The 21147-nt window shown below is 41.0% G+C and overlaps 1 protein-coding gene across 1 annotated transcript; it reads left to right on the top strand.

Annotated features, from left to right (window-relative positions):
* The first annotated feature begins 9570 nt into the window (after nt 1-9570).
* LOC116422483 (glucose-6-phosphate exchanger SLC37A2-like) lies at nt 9571-20682 on the top strand. Its single transcript, XM_031960849.1, has 17 exons — nt 9571-9690; nt 10132-10216; nt 11309-11387; nt 11940-12075; nt 12374-12450; nt 12941-13107; nt 14114-14151; nt 14575-14715; nt 14895-14985; nt 16177-16239; nt 16610-16695; nt 17210-17258; nt 17541-17614; nt 18054-18132; nt 18329-18426; nt 18797-18861; nt 20398-20682. The coding sequence occupies exons 1-17, from the start codon at nt 9586-9588 to the stop codon at nt 20411-20413; spliced, it is 1449 nt and encodes a 482-aa protein (XP_031816709.1). The 5' UTR covers nt 9571-9585; the 3' UTR covers nt 20414-20682.
* The last annotated feature ends 465 nt before the right edge of the window (nt 20683-21147 follow it).

Raw genomic sequence — 21147 nt, 5'->3', positions numbered from 1 at the left:
CATTGTCTATAAGTTCTCCCAGTTGCCTAAACTGAATCCTCATCCTGAAGCTTCAGCTAAAGTTTTTTCATCCTGTCCTGCATGGAAATAGTTGATCATGTCTTTATGACAGTCCTTACTTATTTAGGCACAGATAAGTTCATGATTCATATTCTCTCTGGCTCAGCCTTTTCTTCTTTAGACAAAATAGTCATTTCTTGTTCTTCAAAGTTTTCCCTCATAAGTGGTGCTGAGTTTGAACTTAGGAAAACCCGAATTTGACACTTAATAATTGCATGCCTTTGTGTAAATCACTTAATCCCTGACAGCTTCACCTTACTTATCTGAAACATGGGATTAATACTAATTAAAGTTCTATATACATTTTAGCTATTGTTGTTGATTTTCTTTGCTTTCCTCTGAACCTCCCTAAGAGGAACTTGAATTCCCTTTTGTTTCGTTTATAGCACCTTCCTGGGAAAGGCTATATTCAGGGCTAGGCCTGTGGCCTTCTCTATGTAGCCTGCTTCTTTGTGCCACAGGAATAGAAAGGACATAGAGTTCTGATTAGGGGAAGAGAAAGGGTGACTGAGCATACACTCATCTGTCTGCTGCAGAAAGGTCTTTTGCCAGTGCTGCCTTTCCAGTCCTGTTCTGGCCTGGCCTAGCTTTAGAAGAATCATTCGAAGAACTTAGGATTTTGAACTGGAAGGACTTTAGACATAGTCTAGTTCAACGCTTTTCTTTTATAGATGAGGAAACTGAGTCCCAGCCAAGCAGAAGAACTTGCCCAATGTCATATAGCTCCTAGCCCTGGACTTAGATTCTGAATCCAGTTCTCTTTCTACTTTATTGTACCGGTGAACCAAAGTTTGGGCCACTAGTTCTGCTTGTCTTCTAAAGTTTGCTCTACACTGTGTTATAATTTTTACCCCCCTCTAGAACCTCCTTCTAGGAAGCTATTCTGGTTGACTCTGGAGCTTAGTAAGCAAAACTTTATCAGAGCTCAGCCTTGCATCTGTTTCTTTCTAGTTTCTAGAATTGCTGACTACTGAAACAGGTATATATGTGTTGGAATCTTTACAAACTGTTAAGTCATTAGAGTTCAGAGGCTTTTCCACTGAAATCCACTGAGGGGCCTGTCAGTCCCATGTTCAGGGCACCAAAATGTGATTGATGTTTTTGTTCTTTAAAATATAATAAAATGATGGTTCTCTCTGGGAGAGCAGGTTTCTCAGGGAGGTTTTCTGGAGGCAGCCTTAGTTTCAGTTACAAGTAATAATCACCCAAAACACAGCCAGGTGATAAAAGTTCAAATCTTTTATTGTCTCCAATATAGCCAGTTAGCTCAGAGGCCTATCTCTCTGCTTGCTTCCAAGAGCTCTTGCAGCTTTGTACTTTGCCTCTGCTTTCTTCAGCCTCCAGCCAGTACCAAGGTGGAAGATGCAATGAATCTCTCTCATCTCGGAGAGCGGGCTTGTGTACACACACATATATATGTATATACACACACACACCCTCACACATATATATAGACCAATCACAGAGTTAATTTCCTCTCTGGCACTTGTCTAGGTCTTCTGCAGCCATATTAACCCCTGGCCAGCACATGGCTATTTAACCTCTACTACTAGAAACCATAGGAATGGGCTGCATCAATGGCCGCTGTTTCCAGTCTCTTCATTCTCCAGTGCAGTGTGCATCCTTGGCTGCTATGTTCTCTGGGCAGGAGGGGGGGGGATGAATATTAAGCATGTCCCTAGAGGAAGGGAGAAAGACATGAGGTACTAGCCAAACTGACCAGGGTCAGAAGGTGAAGGAACTTAGCAAAGAGAGTCAGCTTAATTTGCCCAGAATCTGGGACAATTGAGTCTGTTCTCCCCTCCCATTCTCAACCCTCCTTAATCTCCTGGGATAAAGGTCTCTTCTCTCTGTTCTTATTTTGAAATAGATTGTTCCTCTTGTTCCAATTCCGGAAACATTTCTAGTGCAAAGTCTTAAGGAGAATGATAAAATGATTCCATTTCTAGAACTAGGAAGTTAGACTGTCAGCTTATAATTTATAAACAGCCAATTAACCTCTATATCTGATTGGGCCCTTAGTACCAGGGTTATTGGAGGTGTGGAAGAAGGAGATAAAGTGACGAAGCCTCCTTACAAAGCACTAAGGTTCATGGAGTATAGTTTGGCCTAGTAACATGCTGGCCCTTCTGTGGCATATGCCATAGGGCCTGGGTCCTCCTCTAGGGTAGAACTCATCGAGTCCTAGACAAACTTCCAAACACAATTCTTGGCAGTCCTGTAGGAGCCCTCTGACCCATAGTTGTCTCTTTTCTGGGTTCTTCTTTTCCTTGATGGTCTTTGGGGAGCCTGCTTTCTTTGAGTCAAAATAGAAGTGAAACCTGTGGGTCCTTCAGTTTGCTAGAGCGAATGAGCCTGTTTACTTCCTGTGAGCTAAAAAGCCAGCCTAACAGCCTGTGGCCTATCCTATGCAGCTTTTATTCCTTACCTCCAGCCTGACTGAGAACTCCTTCCTTTTTTTTTTTTTTTCTGAGACAATTGGGGTTGAGTGACTTGTCCAGGATCACACAGCCAGGAAATGTTAAGTGTCTGAGGTCAGATTTGAACTCAGGTCCTCCTGATTTCAGGAGTGATGCTCTATCCACTGCATCACCTAGCTACCCCTCAAGAACTCCTTCCTTGAAAGTCCTTAATCTTCAGTATTTTGACCTCTTCTCTCTCTTCCAATGGTCTGGCTTTTAGAAGCAGAATGCTTTATTTGGAAGACTACTGAATGCATCATGGGCACGAGATCTGGATTCTTGACTTGGCTTTGCAGATAATTTGTTGGGTGTACCTAATGCAAGTCACTTTGTTCCATATTCATTAATGAGAGAATTGAATTACTTTATTTCCAGTTTTTTTATTTCTAGTTTTAGAGTTTTTTAATTCCTAGGAGAGACCAGACATGAGGTCACACAGGAAATTGTAAAGAACAAAAAGGGAATGAAGGAGACTCAGTTACAAAGCATGTATACAAAGTACAGGTCACATTTCAAGTTGTCTTGGATGTCAGGTTCTGTAGCAGGGGTAGTAGGTAATAGGATCATAGGGTCATAGATTTAAAGCTGGAAGGGACCTTAAAGGTTATGCCCAGAAAGGTAAAGTGACTTGCCTAAGATCTAGGGGGAGGAGTACTGGTAAATGTTTAACAACCAGCTCTCTTGGGGGGGGGGGGGACTATACACATGATATGCATTATTAACATTTTATCTATTGCCTTCTAAAATTTAGAGAATTAAAAAAATACATAAATAAGTTCCTGATTTATAACCTTTTTTATTTCTAAGGTGTAAATAGTCACAGTGAAAATTTAACAGTCAGCTACATTTTGACCTGGCAAGGTCACAGAGTAAGTGGCAGAATCATGATTTTAACCAACATACTCTATAATACCAGTATGTTTCTCTAATGCTATCCCTGGGGTGGTTCTTTGGGGAAGATCTAACTCTGAATGGTCTGTAACACTTGGTTGTGACCATTTCTAATAGTTGTCATAAGAGCTACCAGCTTTAAACCGCAGAATCAAGGTCTATAGTTGTCCCTATTGCTCCTGATAGGGTTGGGAGGGTGACGAATCAGAAGGTTGGCACTAATTATAGACTATTTGTCAAAAGTATTCATATTGGCTCTTTGTTCCCAGGAAAGAGGGTATCAATGTTCACAGTACTGAGAAGGGGAACACTCTAGGAAGTTGTCCCCATTACATAGTTGAAAAGAGCTCTGCCTGATCTCCTATGAGAGACTGATGTAGAAGAGAAAACTAAGCTTCTTCAGCCATGCTGAATGAAAGAGATGATCCTTCTGTCCTGAAATCATGCCATATGGAACCAGAATACTAGCATTCATTGGGATATCTGTGCTAGAGCCTCAATTCACCCTGTTTAGGTCTGTGGGGTAAATGAAAAATGTAATAGAATTGGAAATGTAGGAAAAAGGGACAGTCCAAAATTTATACTGAGGAGGGAAAAAATCCTGGTGACTCGGGTTGCAGCAGGAGAAGCTAGGGTGAGGTACTAGTTGGTATTCTACAGTGTAGGAACAGCAGAAATCATATCAGTGCCAGACCTAATAGTACTGGGTTTTGCATTTATGTAGTCTGTTTATACACTATGGAATATTATAATTGTCCTCTTTTGTGTCTCTGTCCACACTTAGAATATAAGATCCGTGAGGGTCTTATCCAAATTTTTGTCTTTCCTTGTACATGGTTGGTATACACAGTAAGTGCTTAATAAATGTTTACTAACAGATGATAATAGATAGTAAAACTCCCAGTATAGCTTATATTAGAGTAGTAACAGCTCAGAAATAGGAATATGTCAAAGGCTCCTTCACTAGAAGTGTCCAGATGAGTACAGATCCAGTTCAGGGTCAGCAGGGACAAATTATGGGGAAATGAATATAATTTAATCTACTGACATGATAATCTTTTGCATAGTACAGTAAAAAGAACACAGGCTCTGGAGTGAGAGAACCTGGATTAAAATTTACTCTTCATACTTATTAATTGGAGAGTGTCCAGAGTAGGGCAACAAGGATAGTGAAAGCCTTCGACCCCATATTTTTTTTTTTATTTAATAGCCTTTTATTTACAGGATATATACATGGGTAACTTTACAGCATTAACAATTGCCAAACCTCTTGTTCCAATTTTTCACCTCTTACCCCCCCACCCCCTCCCCTAGATGGCAGGATGACCAGTAGATGTTAAATATATTAAAATATAAATTAGATACACAATAAGTATACATGACCAAAACGTTATTTTGCTGTACAAAAAGAATCAGACTCTGAAATATTGTACAATTAGCTTGTGAAGGAAATCAAAAATGCAGGTGTGCATAAATATAGGGATTGGGAATTCAATGTAATGGTTTTTAGTCATCTCCCAGAGTTCTTTTTCTGCGCGTAGCTAGTTCAGTTCATTACTGCTCCATTAGAAATGATTTGGTTGATCTCGTTGCTGAGGATGGCCTGGTCCATCAGAACTGGTTTGACCCCATATTATATAAAAATCAATTAAAACCTTTAGTCTGGAGAACAGACAATCTTAAGTATTTGATGTATGTGGAAAAAGGGATCCAAAATTCAATCATATCATAGAATCGATATTTAGAGCCGATAGAATCCTTGAGGACATTGATTGAGTCTAACCTCATTTTGTAGTTGTGGACCTCTGTTTCCTCATTTGTAAAAGAAAGTTCAATTAAATAATTGCTAAAATCCCTTCTAGATCTATTATGAAGCTAATATCATATTTTAAAATAGTCCTCTACTGATCTCCTTCACATTTTTTGTACAAGATTCTCCATCTCCTAACTTTGGACAAGTTCACTGGCATTATCCTATATGTAGATTGCTTCCCTTCATCCTTTCGACTTTCTGGCTTCCCTGGCTTCCTTCAAGTTCCAGCTAAAATCCTGCTTCTACAGAAAGGGTTTCTTCCTTTTAATTCCAGAGCCTTCCCTCTGTTGGTTATTTCCAATTAACCTGCACATAGCTTGAATTTGTACATTTTGCAGGTGTCTTTCATCTCTCTCTTTAGACTGTGAGTTCCTTAAAAGCAGATATGGTTCTTTAATTTTCTTTGCATTGCCAGTGCTTTGCATAGTGTCTGGAACATTTTTAGGCACTTAGCATTTGTATAGTATTATGATGGGTTTTTTCCCTTGGAGATACATTGGCCCCTCACATCCCAATCCCACTGTTTGGAAGTTTTGACTTGCTCTGTTTCCAACTTGGGCTGGCTTGTCTCTTCTTAAGCAGCCTAATGGACACCCCCACACACACTTCTGCTCTTGGAGGGTTACCATTTTGGTGCTAGACTTAGTGCAGACATCCAATAGTTCAGCCTATTGTAGCTCTGAATTCTTTAGTTAAAATGTTCCACTAACATCCCTGTCTCTCCCAGGAGCAGGGATAATAGGCATGTACCACTATACCCAGCTATTTTAATTACAGCATAATCTCTCATTTGATTCTTACATTATCAGCTATAACACTGAGAAGTTATGAAGTATGTCCAAGCTCTTACATCTAGTTCACAGAGATCAAGTGTCTCTTTAAGGTCTTTTGACTTCTTGGACTTTTACCATTGGACAAAATTTTCCTTTGCCTATGTGTCCCGTATAAAAGTCTAGCCAGATATCCCATTAAAATTCCCTTTGGGAGACCAGGTTGGACTTTGGAGGAAGGTGAAGCAGGCAGAGTGAATCCTTCCTTTCCTTGAACTTCTGGAATGGGGGTACCATTGCCATTCTAGTAATTGACCAGGTACCATTTAGTAGGGGCCTAGAACATACTGTCCTCAGTTCAATTTAGCAAATATTTTTTAATATGTGCCTGCTATTATGGTAATACTTCATCTGTCTTTTCACTTTGCCTTTTAATTGGCTATTCCCCATCCCAAGAATTCTCTCCCTTTTGACTTCCTTCAAATTTCAGCTAAAATCCCACCTTCTGAAGGAAGCCTTTCCCAGTCCTTTATGTTAATGCTTTCCCTCTGATGTTATTTCCATTTAATCCTATATGGAGTTTGATTCTGCAAAGTAGTTTGCATGTTCTCTCCTCTTCATTAGAGTGTTAGCTCCTTGAGGACAAGAATTGTAGTTGCTTATTCTTTGTATTCACAGAGCTTAAAGCACTGTTTGGTGCATAGTGGGCACTTAAAAATGTTTGTTGTTTGACTCCCATTTCTATCTTTTCTTCCTGGATAAATATCTAATGAATATCTAATGTCTTTATTCACATTTGTGTCAAAATAACACCTCTGTGTTAAAAAGCCCTCCTACCAAATAAGCACAATCAAGTAAAAGAAATATACATATTGACATGTCTTAATATGATAAAATGTTCAGTTTTGGACCCACTGAATAGTTACAGCTATATATAGACGGAGATGAGGGCAATAACCCATATTTATAAAATCCTATAAAGTTTACCAATTGCTTTCTTCACAACAACGCTGTGGGGTAGGTAGCATAAAAAAGTGCTCCTTGCCCATGATCACACAACTACTGAAGGTTGGAAACAAGATTTAAATGGAAATCACTCCTAAGAATTTCTCACACATCACAAGGTTTTCCAAGGATTTCTCCTCCTTAGATCTTAAAGCAATTGTGGTCATGACCTTTGCTTTCCTTAGTCCCTCTTTTTATTCCAATTTGTGGTCCTTGGTGCTGAGCCCTATCATCCTTCCTGTCCTTCATGCATACTAATTGCATATGCTGAGCACTGTATTGGGAGTTAGGGATGCAAAAAGGTTGGCTATTCAGAGTATAAAAGAGTATTCTTGCTCTGGAGGGATTTAAAATTGAGTGGAGTAAAGAAAGATACCAGTAGGTATTTGAGAAGTAACAGATGAATGAAACTGACACTAATGCTGCTAGAACTTGAGAAGAGCAAATAATTGCTGAAGGAAAACTTCATGGAAAAGGTGGGATTTGAACTAGGTCTTGATAGAACGATAATATAAGGTGGAGGGGAGGGCAGAGGAGAGAGCAGTCTAGAAGGGCAGTGGCCCAGAGACAGAAATGTACAGGTCTCAGTGGGAAACAAAGAGTGGATAGTTTAGTTGGGGAAGGGGGGATGGGTGTTGTGTACAGTAGTAGAAGATAAGGTTGGAGAGGTAGGTAGGAGTCAGATTTGGAGGTCTTAGAATACTTAGCTAAGCTAAGGACCTTGGACTTCATCCCATGGCAACAATAATAATATTAATAATGGTGATGATAACATCTCTAGTATTATTGCAATTGCTTTAAAGTTTACAAAGTACTTTCTTCCTAAGTCTAAGCTAGGGTAGAACAAGATCCCATTTTATAAATGAGGAAACTGATATATAGAGATGTAAAATAATTTGAGCTATTGATTGCTTAGTGAAGTACCACTGAAAAATTTTGTTTTGGAGATGACTATGTAGTAATTTGTAATGTGTTATAAATTCTTTTACCATGGTGTGTGAGATGGTTTGGAGGGAATGAGGCTGGAGACTGGAATACCAGCTAGAAGATTATTTTAGAAGATTAGTTTAGATTAGTGTTTGACACAGTAAGTACTGAATAAATGCTTTGTCTACATAGTATTAATGTGAAATAATAAAGGCCTGGCACCTCATGCAGTAGTACAGGCTTTTTTTTTTTTTTGAGATACCTTTTTCCTTCCTTCAAGTTGGGAGTTCATATTTCTGAACGACTGAGGGAAATGAGTCCTCTTTTGTTGGAATCAGCTCTTCTCTGTGGTATGGGTGAAGAACTAGAGGTTCTCTCCTACTTTTCATATAATCATAAAAGGGACCCTAAGGGGACATCTCTTTGTTCCATATTTCACTCATTTCAGAAAAGCTTGTTATTATTTCTTTCCCCTTCCTTTGTATGGTTCCTATCCTTAAAATGTTCCTTTTCTTGGGTACAGTGTTCCTTTTGGGGGGAAAGGCAGATTGCATCAAAAGGTAGAAGCAGCCTATTTACTGTTTCTCTTCTGTCCCACCTCCTCCCCCACATTGATCTATCCCTGTTAGAAAAGCAGGCAATGACTCAGACCCAGGGAGCTGAATTCCTTTCCCCAAAATGCTACCATGGGACAGGAGGGTGATAATGGTGATAGTGGAAACTCTGGGCATATTTTTTTCCATCCCCAGCCAGAGTAAAAATTTAAAAGAATATAGGGCTATGTGAGATCTGTGAGCCACAGATGGAAAGAGGAAAAGTTTTTGAAGGCAAAGCAAAGCAAAGATAGGCTGGGCTGGGATTAGGCAGGGCTTTGCTACTTTTCTGAACTTTACCATTGCAGGACCCTCTCCCCTTTTAAACCTCAATTTTCTTAGAATTCTTTTCATGAATAGAGAAGAGTAAGGAGACAACAAAATATAATAGAAAGAGTCTCAAAGAATGGATAAAAGAGGAAAAAGCTATGGAGAGTAGTAATGGCAAAAAACAGTCTAAGCTCTGCTATATATAGTAGATCCTATAGCTAGGAGAAATTAGTTCTGTCTCCATGCCTCAGGAGGAGAATCTTCCCTTGACATTTTAGGAGTCTTCCTTCTTTATTCCCAGGCTTAAGCTACAAAATGACCCCTATCTGCTTTTCAAACGGCTCCTATAAAGGTGGATCCAGATAGTCTTTCCTCTATTTTAATGAACTAAAAAGAGAAGTAGTGTAAGGGATGGGCAGGAAGAGTTCTTGGTCTATAGTGATAATAATGAATCAACCCTGCTGAGAGGTTTGGGCATGGAGCAATAGGTGGAAGCTTTCTTGTCTAATATACTCTTTCTCTCCACTGCTAACTCTTAAATTCTATACCTGGGAACAGGAGTGACCTATCTCACCTCTTGCCTTTTTGAATTCCAGCTCATATTCCTAGATCTTTTGATTTGCTTCTGTGAATTTTCAGATCAAGTTTTTCTTTATTGAGCTCTTTCTGGAGAACCATGTTATAAAGCCTAGTTATATCTAGGGAATGGAATTGTGTGTGCATATTATGATTCCTGGCCCTGTGGATCTTGGTGGATTGGTACTGCCAGCTCCAACTGTTTCCTATTGACTAAGATGTCTGTCTCGTTCTGTTACAGGTACCGAGGCTTTATTCTGCTGCTCACCTTCCTCATTTACACCTGTTACCACCTGTCGAGGAAGCCGATCAGTGTTGTCAAGGTGAGGCCAGGGAAAAGCCAGGGTGAGGTCTAGAGTAACTTGAGGGAGGAAGCAGGTCTGTGCTGGGAATACTGTTTCTTGGGTGGCAGGATGTGCTCCCAGATCCTGAAGGACAGGTTCTTACACATTCCCAGGCATCTGGCAGGTGTTTTCTCCTCCAAGTCTCCTTTGGAAGGGAAATAGCTCCCTCCACTCCACCATAACTCCTCTTGTCCACAGCTCCCCTTGCTCCACTTTTTGTGTGCATGAGGAACCAGCCAGGGGTGTAGGGCACAAAAGACCAGAGAGCCTTAGGAGCAGGGAGGGACAGTGAGTTTTGGATAGGAGTTAGACTGGAGAATCTGACCAGGTGGGATCTGATGAAGGAGGCTCAGGGTGCTGTTGCTGCTGAGACTCTCTCTCAGTGGGGATGACTCTCAGGCTAATCCTTTGCTTCTTCAGAGCCAGCTGCATCGAAACTGCACAGGGCTAGAAAACCCCAACAACAATTCCAACAGCACCACATGGTGTAACTGGGCTCCATTTGGTAAGAGCTTGGCCCTTCTCCTTCTGCCTTCTATCCTTAATACTCCCCTAACTTTTGCCTTGAAGAAGAGGAATGGATGGGGGTTGTGATGACTAGTGAAAAACAGAACCCTTGGTAAGGGAACCTCAGTGTTATCCTATATTCCCTCCTACATAGTCATTTACCAGATCTTTGACATAGATCACTTCTCCTTGCTCACAAACTCACTCCAATGGTTTAAGCCCTTATCACCTTTTGACTGAACTACTGCAGTAGTCTTGTAGTCTCCCAACCTCAAGTACTATTTCTGCCCTATCCATCCTTCATATAGTTATTAAACTTATGTTGGTAAAGGGCAAGCACAACCATGTCATTTCCTTACTCAATAAGCTCCAGTGATTCCTTATTTGCTCCAGGATCAAATGTAAATTCCTTTGTTTGGCGTTTAAAGCCCTTCCCAACATTGCCCTGATTTACCTTTACAGTTTTTTATGTATTCCATACTCTAAACACTGCAGTGCAGTTAAGTTGTCTTTCTAGCTGTTACTCATCTTCCATCTCTGTACCTTTATCCATGACTGCAGTGCATACCCTACTCACCATCATTTCTCAGAATTGTTAATTTTCTTCAAGATTCAACTCAAGCGCCACTTTCTTCAGGAAATTTCTAGACCCTCTCTTCTTTTACCTATTATTGCTTTCTTTTCAAAATCACTTTATATTCATTTTGTCTCTACATGCATCTTTGTCTCTTAGAATTTAAATTCTTTGAGGCTAGGGATTTGTCTTTGCCTAGATCTATATGTATCTGGCAATATATAAATATATATTGTTTCTCAATAGTATTTTATTTTTTAGTTACCTGTAAAGATAGTTCTCAACATTAATTTATGTAAGGTTTTGAGTTCCAAATTTTTCCTCTCCTTTCTTATCCCTCGCCAAGATATCAAGCCATGTGATATTATACATGTACAATCATCTTAAACATTTCCATATTAGTCATGGCATATATACTTAATGTTTGATTAATAAATGTGTGGCTGGGAGAGTTGGGAGAAGCTGTCTATCCTGTGGCAATCTGATTGGGGAGGCATTTTTTTCATTTGTTTCCAGATCAGGAAAACTACAAGGAACTGCTGGGAGGTGTGGATGATGCTTTTCTGATTGCCTATGCTGTTGGCATGTTCATCAGGTATTAAGGGAGAGCCGGAGTCCTTCATAGCATAGAATAAATCAGGATAATTTATTTTTCTTTAGTTCAGTATCTTTATCAGTACTAGTGTATTTATTTAAGGATGTGCAAGGAAGATGGGGAAAGAGGTGGCTCAGCTAATGAAGAGACCAATACATACACATCAACCCTTAATATTCCCCACAGACAAAATCCCCTAGATATGGGGCTCTTCCCTACTTTCTCCTAGCTGGCTGCCTATTTATGACTTGTTTTTCTTCTCAAAGCTGCCTTTGATCAATGATTTTTAATCTCTAGTCAAAAAGATGGAGTTGCTTCTTTGCTACCTGAATTGCTCCTTTACAAGGTGCTTTTGATTAATCATTCTTCATCTGGATAAAAATGTTGAGGGGAACCCTTCCTTTGTTACAATCTAGACCTCCAAATTCCTTAGGAAACATTTACTTTAATAGGTGGAGCTGAGGAAGGGACCAGGTATAAGTTGTGGCTTGGGTTGGCAGGGCTAGGTTATGATTGGAATATTTTTGAGATTTAATGATTAATTTTCTTCAGTGGAATTTTTGGGGAGAGACTTTCCATCCGCTATTACCTGTTTGCTGGGATGCTGCTGAGTGGGATTTTTACTGCGCTCTTTGGCCTGGGTTATTACTGGAACATTCACCAATTGTGGTACTATGTACTTGTCCAGGTAAAGATTCCCTTCCCTTTTGCAGATTTATTTTCCTGCCTCAATTCTTCTTCCATCCCTTTTCTCATTCCTTGAAATCCAACCTATCTTCTCTGCCTTTTATTCATTAGTTAGGAGAATATAGGACATTTTGTTTTGTTTTGTTTGTTTTTAGCTTTGTGAAGGATTTGTATATGATATTTGAGTCAGAGGGCTTCATTCCCAAACTTCTTGCTTCCCTTCTTTATTTTCAGCTCCAGACCTTTTAAGTTAATCTGTGTCCATCATACATGTTCCCTTAATTCTTCTCTTCCTGTAGATCTTTAATGGATTGGCACAGACCACAGGCTGGCCATCGGTAGTGACCTGTGTTGGTAACTGGTTTGGGAAAGGAAAGTAAGTATAGGCATGGGGGAAGGGGTAAAAGGGAGGGAGGAATGGGAAAAAGTGGGTGTTTAAAAAGAGAAGGGAGGGGAAAGAGAGAGAGAGAGGGAGAGACAGAGAGGGAAAGACAGAGAAAGACAGAGACAGAAAGAGAGAGCAAGAGAGAGACAGAGAGAAACAGAATACAAGTTGTGAATGGATTTCACTAGTAAAAGATTTTACAGTTGAAGGATGGTAGAAATAATTGCATTGGAACTCCAGGATAGTGGAACTAAATAAGGAGAAAACTCATCTGGAAGGTTTTATGATCCCTCAATTCTCTTCCTATCCTAATGTGACATAGATCACATTCCTTCCTTGCTTACAGCCTTAGTTGCCCCTTTGGTGATGAGGTGCTTTGAGTTCATCAGATGAGCTCATGAAATTCTCAATTAGCTCCTTCACCTAAGGTAAGGCTGCTAACCTTTCTACCTCTTTTCTCTTCCTCTATCTTCATCTCTAGGCGAGGATTTATCATGGGTATCTGGAACTCCCACACATCTGTGGGCAACATCCTGGGCTCCCTGATTGCTGGTATCTGGGTGAATTCAGCTTGGGGCCTGTCCTTCATCGTGCCTGGTATTATCATTGCTGTCATAGGCGTCATCAACTTCCTCTTCCTTATTGAGAGTGAGTGCAGAATTAACTCCCAGGTCTTCTCTTTTTCCAGGATTCTCTAATGAGCATCACACTAGGTGTTTGTTTTTCTAACCAGAAGGTTTTTCTGTACTTAAGGGGCTGAGAAAAAGAGATAATGTTAATTCACATTTGTGTTGTACTTTTAAGTTTATAGTGTTTTCCTCATAGCCATCCTATTATCAGATACATAGTGCTTGCATTATCTCAGTTTTATAGTGATAAAACCAGACTTTAAAAAATCAGTTGTTATTGGTCTGTAGCAAATAGGTAACAGAAACAAGATTTGAAATTGATGTCTCTTGGCTTTAAATTTATCATTACTTTGAAGATCAAATGAAACAGTGTATAAATAAAGCACTTTGCAAGTATTTAAATGCTAGACTTACTATTTCAGGATGTAGTAATTAGAAATGCTTCACTTATCTCTGTTATAAGCAGTCTTGTGATATACATAGGGAAGTTAATATTCTTATTTTACTGGTAAGAAATTGATACCAAAAGATGAAATAATTTGCTTAAAGACATACAACCAACTAAAGATAATAGGGATTGGAATCCAGGCCTCCTGCCTCTTGGGCAGCTAGGTGGTATAATGGATAGAATGTGGGCCCTAATCAGGAAGAGTTGAATTCAGATGCAATCTCAGACACTTGTTGTCAGTATGACCTTGGGTAACCCTGTTTGCCTCAGCTTCCTTATCTGTAAAATGAGCTGGAAGAAGAAAAGGGAAGCCCCTCTAGGATCTTTTCAAAGAATACCCTAAATGGGATCACAAAAAGATATGACTGAAATGACAGAACAACTCTTGCTTCCCAATACATTATTCCTTTCCTTTAAGTTCTACTGCTTTTCCTTTTTTCCTCCTTATTAATAAAGTACTGAGAATCCCCAAATTCTGAACTGCTTTGAGCTCAGTAATAAGAAATGAAAAAATGAGGATACTCTGGAATGATAGGGCCTGACCTCCTGTGAATCTAATCCTCACCTTTTCTTTTAGACCCTGAAGATGTGGATTGTACCCCTCCTCAGCACCATGTGAGTAGGAATCTTCCCAGAAGGTGAAAGGTGACCTTACTCACCTCATTCCTCCCCATTTTTGGTTTCCAGAGAAACTAGCTACTAGAAGCATCAGGCTAGTAAGAAGAAGTTGGGAAATCAGTCAGTTACTTAATGGACCTGATTAGTCCCTGCTTCTCACTTCTTGCTATACATTTGACGATCTAAATCTCCATCAGAAATAGGGCCAGCCATAACCAAGCAGTGAGTTCTATAGGAGAATTCCTTAAAGCCTGTGTATAATCATGAATTTAAGCCTTTGCCCTAAGGCCTATTCTTTTCAGTCAGGGATATCCCATACCCCTCAGGTAATGGTGAGTAAATTTGGATTTCCATTCTGTGGGAGTGGGATTGCCAGAATCTCATCCTCCATTTTAACGGACTTTTCCCAACTGTGTTCAGAATGCACCCGTTGAAGAAGTGGCTACATCTGCAGATTCACATTGTGCTGAGAGGGATTGTGGAATTGAAGATGCTGGATGTTCCAAGGAGTCAAATGAAAAACCTGGAGCCATCAGTTTCCTAGGGGCACTCAGAATCCCGGTGAGTAAGAAAGGATTGGCAGGGTGGAGTGGTGAAGGAGTGGGCCAGTGCTTGAATGGTTACTCCAGAGATTTCTTTCTGGAGGGGTTGAGCAGAACAGAGTGCCCTAGAGATGGTACCCTGAGATCAGTGATGGGGGAGTCCCTTGGCACTATCCCCATCCCTTTATTTTCCTCCAGGGTGTAGTGGAGTTCTCCTTGTGTCTGTTGTTTGCCAAGCTGGTCAGTTATACCTTCTTATTTTGGTTGCCCCTCTACATCGTTAATGTGGGTAAGTACATGTGCTAGGTGGAGAAAGTAGGGAAATGGGTGGAGGGGGGAAGTAAGGAAAGAAATTGTGAAAGAGTACTTGGAAGGCTGAGATGGGAATGAAGGGGTTGGCTCAGCAGAGTAAAGGATCACCCAAGTACTATGCATGTACTTCAGGTCTGGGGACACAAATTTTCTGGAATCTGTCTTGTGAGAAAAGCAAGAGACTTAGAAATTGGATACTAGGGCTTTTAGGCACCCCTATATCCGTAGGTCCATAGAATGCAAATATCTTTCATCATGTCATGTTTCATGTTTTAGACAAAATTGAAGATTACATAATGAACCATGTCCTGAGTATTCCTTTCTGTTGTTCTCTATTGTGACTTCTTAACTTTCTATTTTCATTACCTAACAAGAACCTACTTGAAGGCTACCTGATTCTGTATAGGTGCTGAAATAGAGGCTTTTTGGGGCAAGGCCTTATAACCAACTACCAGAGAAGTTTATAGCTTTCTCTGTCAAAAAGAGAATTCATCAACACTGTGAGGATCATTGTGGTTGTGCTGGCTCTGCTCTGGCACATTGTCCCTAACTTGGGCATTAAGTAGATACTTCTCTCTGTTGGCTGGCTGGACTCAAGATCTGGTATTCAATAGCTGTTTATATCCAGGAGCTATATGTCATTGGGGAAAATTGCCCCCCTCCAAATCTTAAAACCACAGCAAGGGATACCCTTCAGCATCCTTCATCCACTTTGGGCTCCCAATATCTTCCACCACATTTTTCTCTCTACTCCTTCTAATCACTTTAGGGAGAAGGAGTCAAATTCCCTCAGGTCCCCCTTAAACCATTAAACCAACTACTCACCTTAGCATCCAAGCTCTTCCTTACCTGTCTCTTCTATCATAAACAACATTCCCTGTTTTCTCTGGTTCCTATAAAACTGCCTTTTTTATACATTCTAGCAGCTTTGAGCATTGCATATGGGACTTAGTCATGATAAACGTTGAGTTTAGTTTATCCCAAAGTTTATTTAAAGGGCTTTCTTCAAAGATAGCTGCAGAATGTCATGGATGCTATTCCTTAGATTCTCTGTGAATCAATTCCTTCTTTATTCTTTGCTTCCAAATTATGCATTTTAGTTAGCTAGTTCTGCCTACTTTTAAACTTATGGCCAGATTTTTTCTTAGTTCTTTTGTTTTCTCCACAGCTCATTTTGGACCCAAGGAAGCTGGAGATCTTTCTACCCTCTTTGATGTTGGTGGCATAATAGGTCAGGCTCTCTGTGCTTGTTTAAGGCTGAGTCTTTCCCCTTGAATTGAAAGTAGAGTAGTAGGGAGGGGAGGAAGTACATGATCAATAAGGCTTGACCTAATCAAGCAAAATCAGAGGAGAGGACATATATTTCCAAGGATTCCTGCCTGGCCAGGCAGCCTTTGGAAAAAGCTGTTCCTCCTCATCCTTGTTTTTTCATTTATAAGGGGGTATGTAGGGAAGGGTGGAGTGGAAAGAATCCTTTATCCACACCTTAGTTTGGAGGTTGTGGTAATAATGTGAAGGAGTCAAAGAAAGTGGGATGATGGGAAGAGCTCTGGTTTTTATCAGTGATTGCAGAGGGGTGTAAGATGGGGTATGTGTTACAGGTGGCATCCTTGCTGGGATCATCTCTGACTATACCAATGGCAGGGCCACTACCTGCTGTGTCATGCTGATTGTAGCTGCCCCTATGGTTAGTCTCTCATTTGGGAGAGGATGGTTGGCTGTCTCCTTGGGGGATGTTTACAGGGAATAAATGGTTTATCTACAAGAGGGATGACATAGTAGGAAGGGAAATGAGAGCTTAGAGAACTATTTAGCTTAGGGAAAAGAGGGGTGTGTGTGGTGGTGGTGATAGAGAATGGGAATAGATTGTGAAAAAAGAGGCCAGCTGTTGTATTTTCTCGCCTAACTTAGACAAAGCAAAGGAATTTTGGTTTACATTGCAATGGGAAATTTGGGTTAGATAAGAATTTTCAAATAGGGAAATTATAGATTTCAAAGCTAAGTCAGCTTCCTAAGGGAGGTCTTGGAATTTATTGTTGGGGACAGAGATCCCTATCAGTTTTAGGAGGGTAGACAAGATGACTAGGGATTCCAGGATGGAAAAGGGTAATGTAAGATCTATGGACCACAGTCCCTTTAAATATCCCATGAAGATAATCTTTGTATCCCATGCCCTTTTTTCTTCTTTCTTCTTCTTCTAGCTGTTCCTGTACAATTCTGTAGGCCAGAATGGAATTGGCAGTTCTGTAGGTGAGATTGCAACTTGGGTTCTTCTGGATTTCCATGGATGTGCACAGAAGAGGACAAAGGGAGGCAGAAGTTTGGTGCTCTGAATGTTTGAAATGCCCAGGAGTAGACTGGGGTTGGGGATGGAAGGAGGAAGTAGGAAACAATTCAGTTCACAGGAATTCATTGGGGATGGAAAGAAGGGACTAGGAATCTAGGTCTGGTGGGAAACAGTTTAAGATGGGAGAACTTTTCACCTTTACCCTTTGGTGGAGATGACCACTATCTTTTTCTCTACCTTCCTAGTGATGTTGATTATCTGTGGGGCTTTGGTCAATGGGCCCTATGCTCTCATCACCACTGCTGTCTCAGCCGACCTGGTAAGCCCAGCCCATCCAAGAATTGGCATTATACTTCCACTTAGTACAACTCATGGTGTCCCACTCCATGGAGGGTCCCAGTGCCCCACGAGGCCTATATGATTAGGGGAGAGAATTGTTGCAAGATTTGAGTAGGTATTTCTCTTCTGGTCTCATGTCCATTCCCTTTCCCTTTACTCAATGTTAGATAGTTTAGCATGTTGTCTGTGAAACATTTTCCCTTCTGAACTATGTTCCTTTTCTCTCTCCCAAGTTAGGCATCTTCCCAATACCATCACCAAACTTATGAGCTGTGTCCTTTTGCCATTATTGAGTTATCTCTCAGCTAGAGACTGATGCTCTCCTTGGTGAATTTGGATATACTCTGGGCCTGGCTAAATAGCAGTGATGCAAGTTGCTCATGGTAGACCTCTGATTTTACTCTCTCTTATCTCCCCAGGGCACACATAAGAGTCTGAGGGGCAATGCAAAGGCGCTTTCCACTGTGACAGCCATTATTGATGGGACTGGCTCAATAGGTCAGCGTGGTCTGGCTGGGTTCTTGTCCTTCCCACTCCTTATTCTAGGCAGTTGGGCCCTGATCTCTTCCACTGCAGAGATTGGCACCCTGAGCATGGACTGGGTTGTGGGGAGAATGTTATAGCAGAGGAGATTTGACCACCTGAGGTCTGGAACATCTTGCTTTGCTCCTCACACATCTGCGTTATTCTCTAGGTGCTGCTTTAGGGCCTCTGCTAGCTGGACTCATCTCCCCTACAGGCTGGAACAACGTCTTCTATATGCTGATTTCTGCAGATATCTTGGCTTGCCTGGTAAATGACTTTTTTTTGCCTTGAGTGGGTGTGGGGTCCCAATGTTATGGCATCCTGGCCTGGCTGTTTTAGCAAGGTTTCCACAGGGAAGGAATTGGCACTAGGAAATCTGGTACAGTATAGGAGTGGCTGCATTTTGGAAGTTTTTGCATCTTTTTTGGATAGCTCAGAATGGTATCACATTCTTTAAATAATGCACCACTCAAGGTTACTATCCGTCCACCTATAATTAATCAACAAATATTTATGGAATATGTACTCTGCGGAAAGCACCACTAGACCCTATCCTATCTCTTTACCCCAGACCTCTAAAAACGGTTGGTATCTGCCTAGCTCCATAGTTCCCCTTCTATTTTTCTCTCCCCTACAGTTCCTCTCTCGCTTGGTGTACAAAGAAATCCAGGCTTGGAGGGGAAGTGAGAATAGAAACAGAGGGTAAGTTCTCCTGAGATCTAAGGTCCTTGAACTGGAGGGCTTGTTTGGGCATTCAATTTTAGGGGATTTCCCAAACCCCACATTTTGTGGTAATCATAATCTACCTCTGAATCCTGCTGGAGAACCAGAGGCTAATCTCTGACTTTTCTAAAAGTCTTGCTTGAGCCCTGACTCCCTGAAAATTCTTAACCTGGACTCCAGGGAGCCTAGCCTGAAGTCTCCAGCTTCCATGTTTTTTTCCCTACCTCCCTTTCTCCTTACCTCCCTGCCTCCCTTCTTTCCCTCCCCCCCATCCTTCCCTCCCAACATGTTGCTAATCTTTACTAACATCCATTATCTTCCATATGTCTTCATAGCTTTTGTCTGGCCCTAACCCACCCAAGGTAGTGTCCAGTGGGCTGTGGTTTGTATTGTGAGTATTAGTCCCATGACTGATTTGCAATCGGAACCAGGACTGCATGCCAACTCTCCTCACCAGTGTGATTTCTCTTGCTTGTTTCTAAAGGGGTCAGCTCCAAGGACTTGCGATTTAAACAATGTAATGTGCGTGGGGTTTTCCTTATGAAGTGCAGAACCTGGACAGGGGCCTCTGCCTTCTTTGGGGAAGAACAGACCTTAGGGATATTTTTATTTGGGGAGGGGTAGAAGGTTTAGAGTAAAGACTCCTCTTTGCAGTTGTAATGCCATTGCTATGAGGTTCACAGTCCAAAATTATCTAGTACTCTGCTTGAAGGGTGAAGAAAACAATGAAAGTGAATTCTATTCAAGTCCAATGGAGATATTGACCTGGTTCTCCCTCTGCTCTTTTGTTGATGGGCAATGGGTATTTTGGGGAGAAGAAAGGAGGGAGGAAATGGGATGGCATGGGAAGGAGATGGGAAAAGAAAAGAGTTTGGTCAGAAGTTGGGCTGTGTTGGTGGTGGTATGGATAACCTTTTCTGTGGCCTCCTGAGCTCCTCTCTTGGGCCTGGTTTTCTTGCTTGCAGGGATATGGTTGATGCTTTGAACCCAGACTAGATGAGTGAAGGGCTGGGAGGGAGTTTCTTTTGTATTGCATGGGAACCCTGGGGAGCTCTGTTCTAGTGTTGCTTCTCTGGGGAAAGGATAGGAGAGCTCTTTCCCTTCAGGGAATCTGTTTCCCACGTCGGTATGAAAGATTTGGGGGTGGGGGTCAGAGGTTGAGGACTACATAAAATTCATGCTGCCCTCTTTAAAGAGGGATCCAGGAAGCATTTAAGAATACCATTTTGACACAAATTGGGATTATGGGTGAGGACACTCAGAAGAATGAAAAGAGGAGGAATCAGGTATTCTTGGGAACCTAATTGACTCCCTGTAGAAACTTATTTCCAGTCCAATCTATTTTATTTAGAATAGAAGGAAGATTTATAGTTCTTAACCTCACAACTTTATTTATGAAGAGTATAAGGTAGAACTTGAGTGTGTCAAATAGTGTTCTTCTAAGGAGATATGAGTCTATCTGATCCTCTCATGCCTGTCTTATCTCCTTAACCTGAATTTCTATCTTCTTCCTAGATATAAAGAGATATGAGGTCCCCATCTGAAGTAGAGGAGCCAAGGATCTTCGCTGGATCCCCAGAAAAGTCCCCAATGGAGACACCCACAGACATAAAGAGACATTCTGGGCACCCAGAGCTGCCTAGCCCCAGGCCAGCCCAGGGACCTGCTAGAGGTCTTGATAGAATTTTCAGGGGAAAGAGGCTGAACAGCCTCAGGGAATCATAGATTAAAAAAAAAAAAGACACATTTTGAGCAGAAAGTGTATTGTAAGAAGTACAATAGTAGGGCTGGAACTAAGGTGGCATCCCAAGCAATAAGAAAAGAAAGGCATAGCCTTTCTACATCTAATCTAATTTCTTTGCTGAATTGAGTGACCTAAATTTTAGGTGCCAAGATAAAAGGGAAGGATTCTGTGGGGACAAAACATAATAATAGGCCATACTATTCCTCTCTTCTCCCCATTACCATTAATTTTAAAATGATTTTATAATCAATTGTTCCCCTCTGTAACAGAGATAACTTAACATGTTAAGGTGAACAGCTGCAGAGTTTGAAGTCCATTCTTTTTCTCTGCTCTATGAGCTTATCTCTGTATTCCCAAATTTAATATTCCCTCCTCCCCACCCTCCCTGCCAACTTTGACTCTGTAAATGATACCTTATATTCTTTATCTTTGATTAAAATTTTAATATAACGCTTGTATTGATAGTCATGGATTTTTGTCACCTTTTGTGAATGTGATTGAAAGACCTATTTGTGTGCCAT

This window comes from Sarcophilus harrisii, chromosome 3, assembly GCF_902635505.1.
Source record: "Sarcophilus harrisii chromosome 3, mSarHar1.11, whole genome shotgun sequence".
NCBI lineage: Eukaryota > Metazoa > Chordata > Mammalia > Dasyuromorphia > Dasyuridae > Sarcophilus > Sarcophilus harrisii.
The sequence above is the reverse complement of the archived record's forward strand: the minus strand, read 5'-3'. Positions and strand labels throughout refer to the sequence as shown.

What these genes read in the sequence shown, in the direction of transcription:
- LOC116422483 (XM_031960849.1), top strand. Translation starts at nt 9,586, where the DNA reads ATGTCTGTCTCGTTCTGTTACAGGTACCGAGGCTTTATTCTGCTGCTC. An exon ending in GCTGTTGGCATGTTCATCAG is followed by an intron (nt 11,388 to 11,939) that starts GTATTAAGGGAG and finishes AATTTTCTTCAG; the next exon opens with TGGAATTTTTGGGGAGAGAC. An exon ending in CAGATATCTTGGCTTGCCTG is followed by an intron (nt 18,427 to 18,796) that starts GTAAATGACTTT and finishes TCTCCCCTACAG; the next exon opens with TTCCTCTCTCGCTTGGTGTA.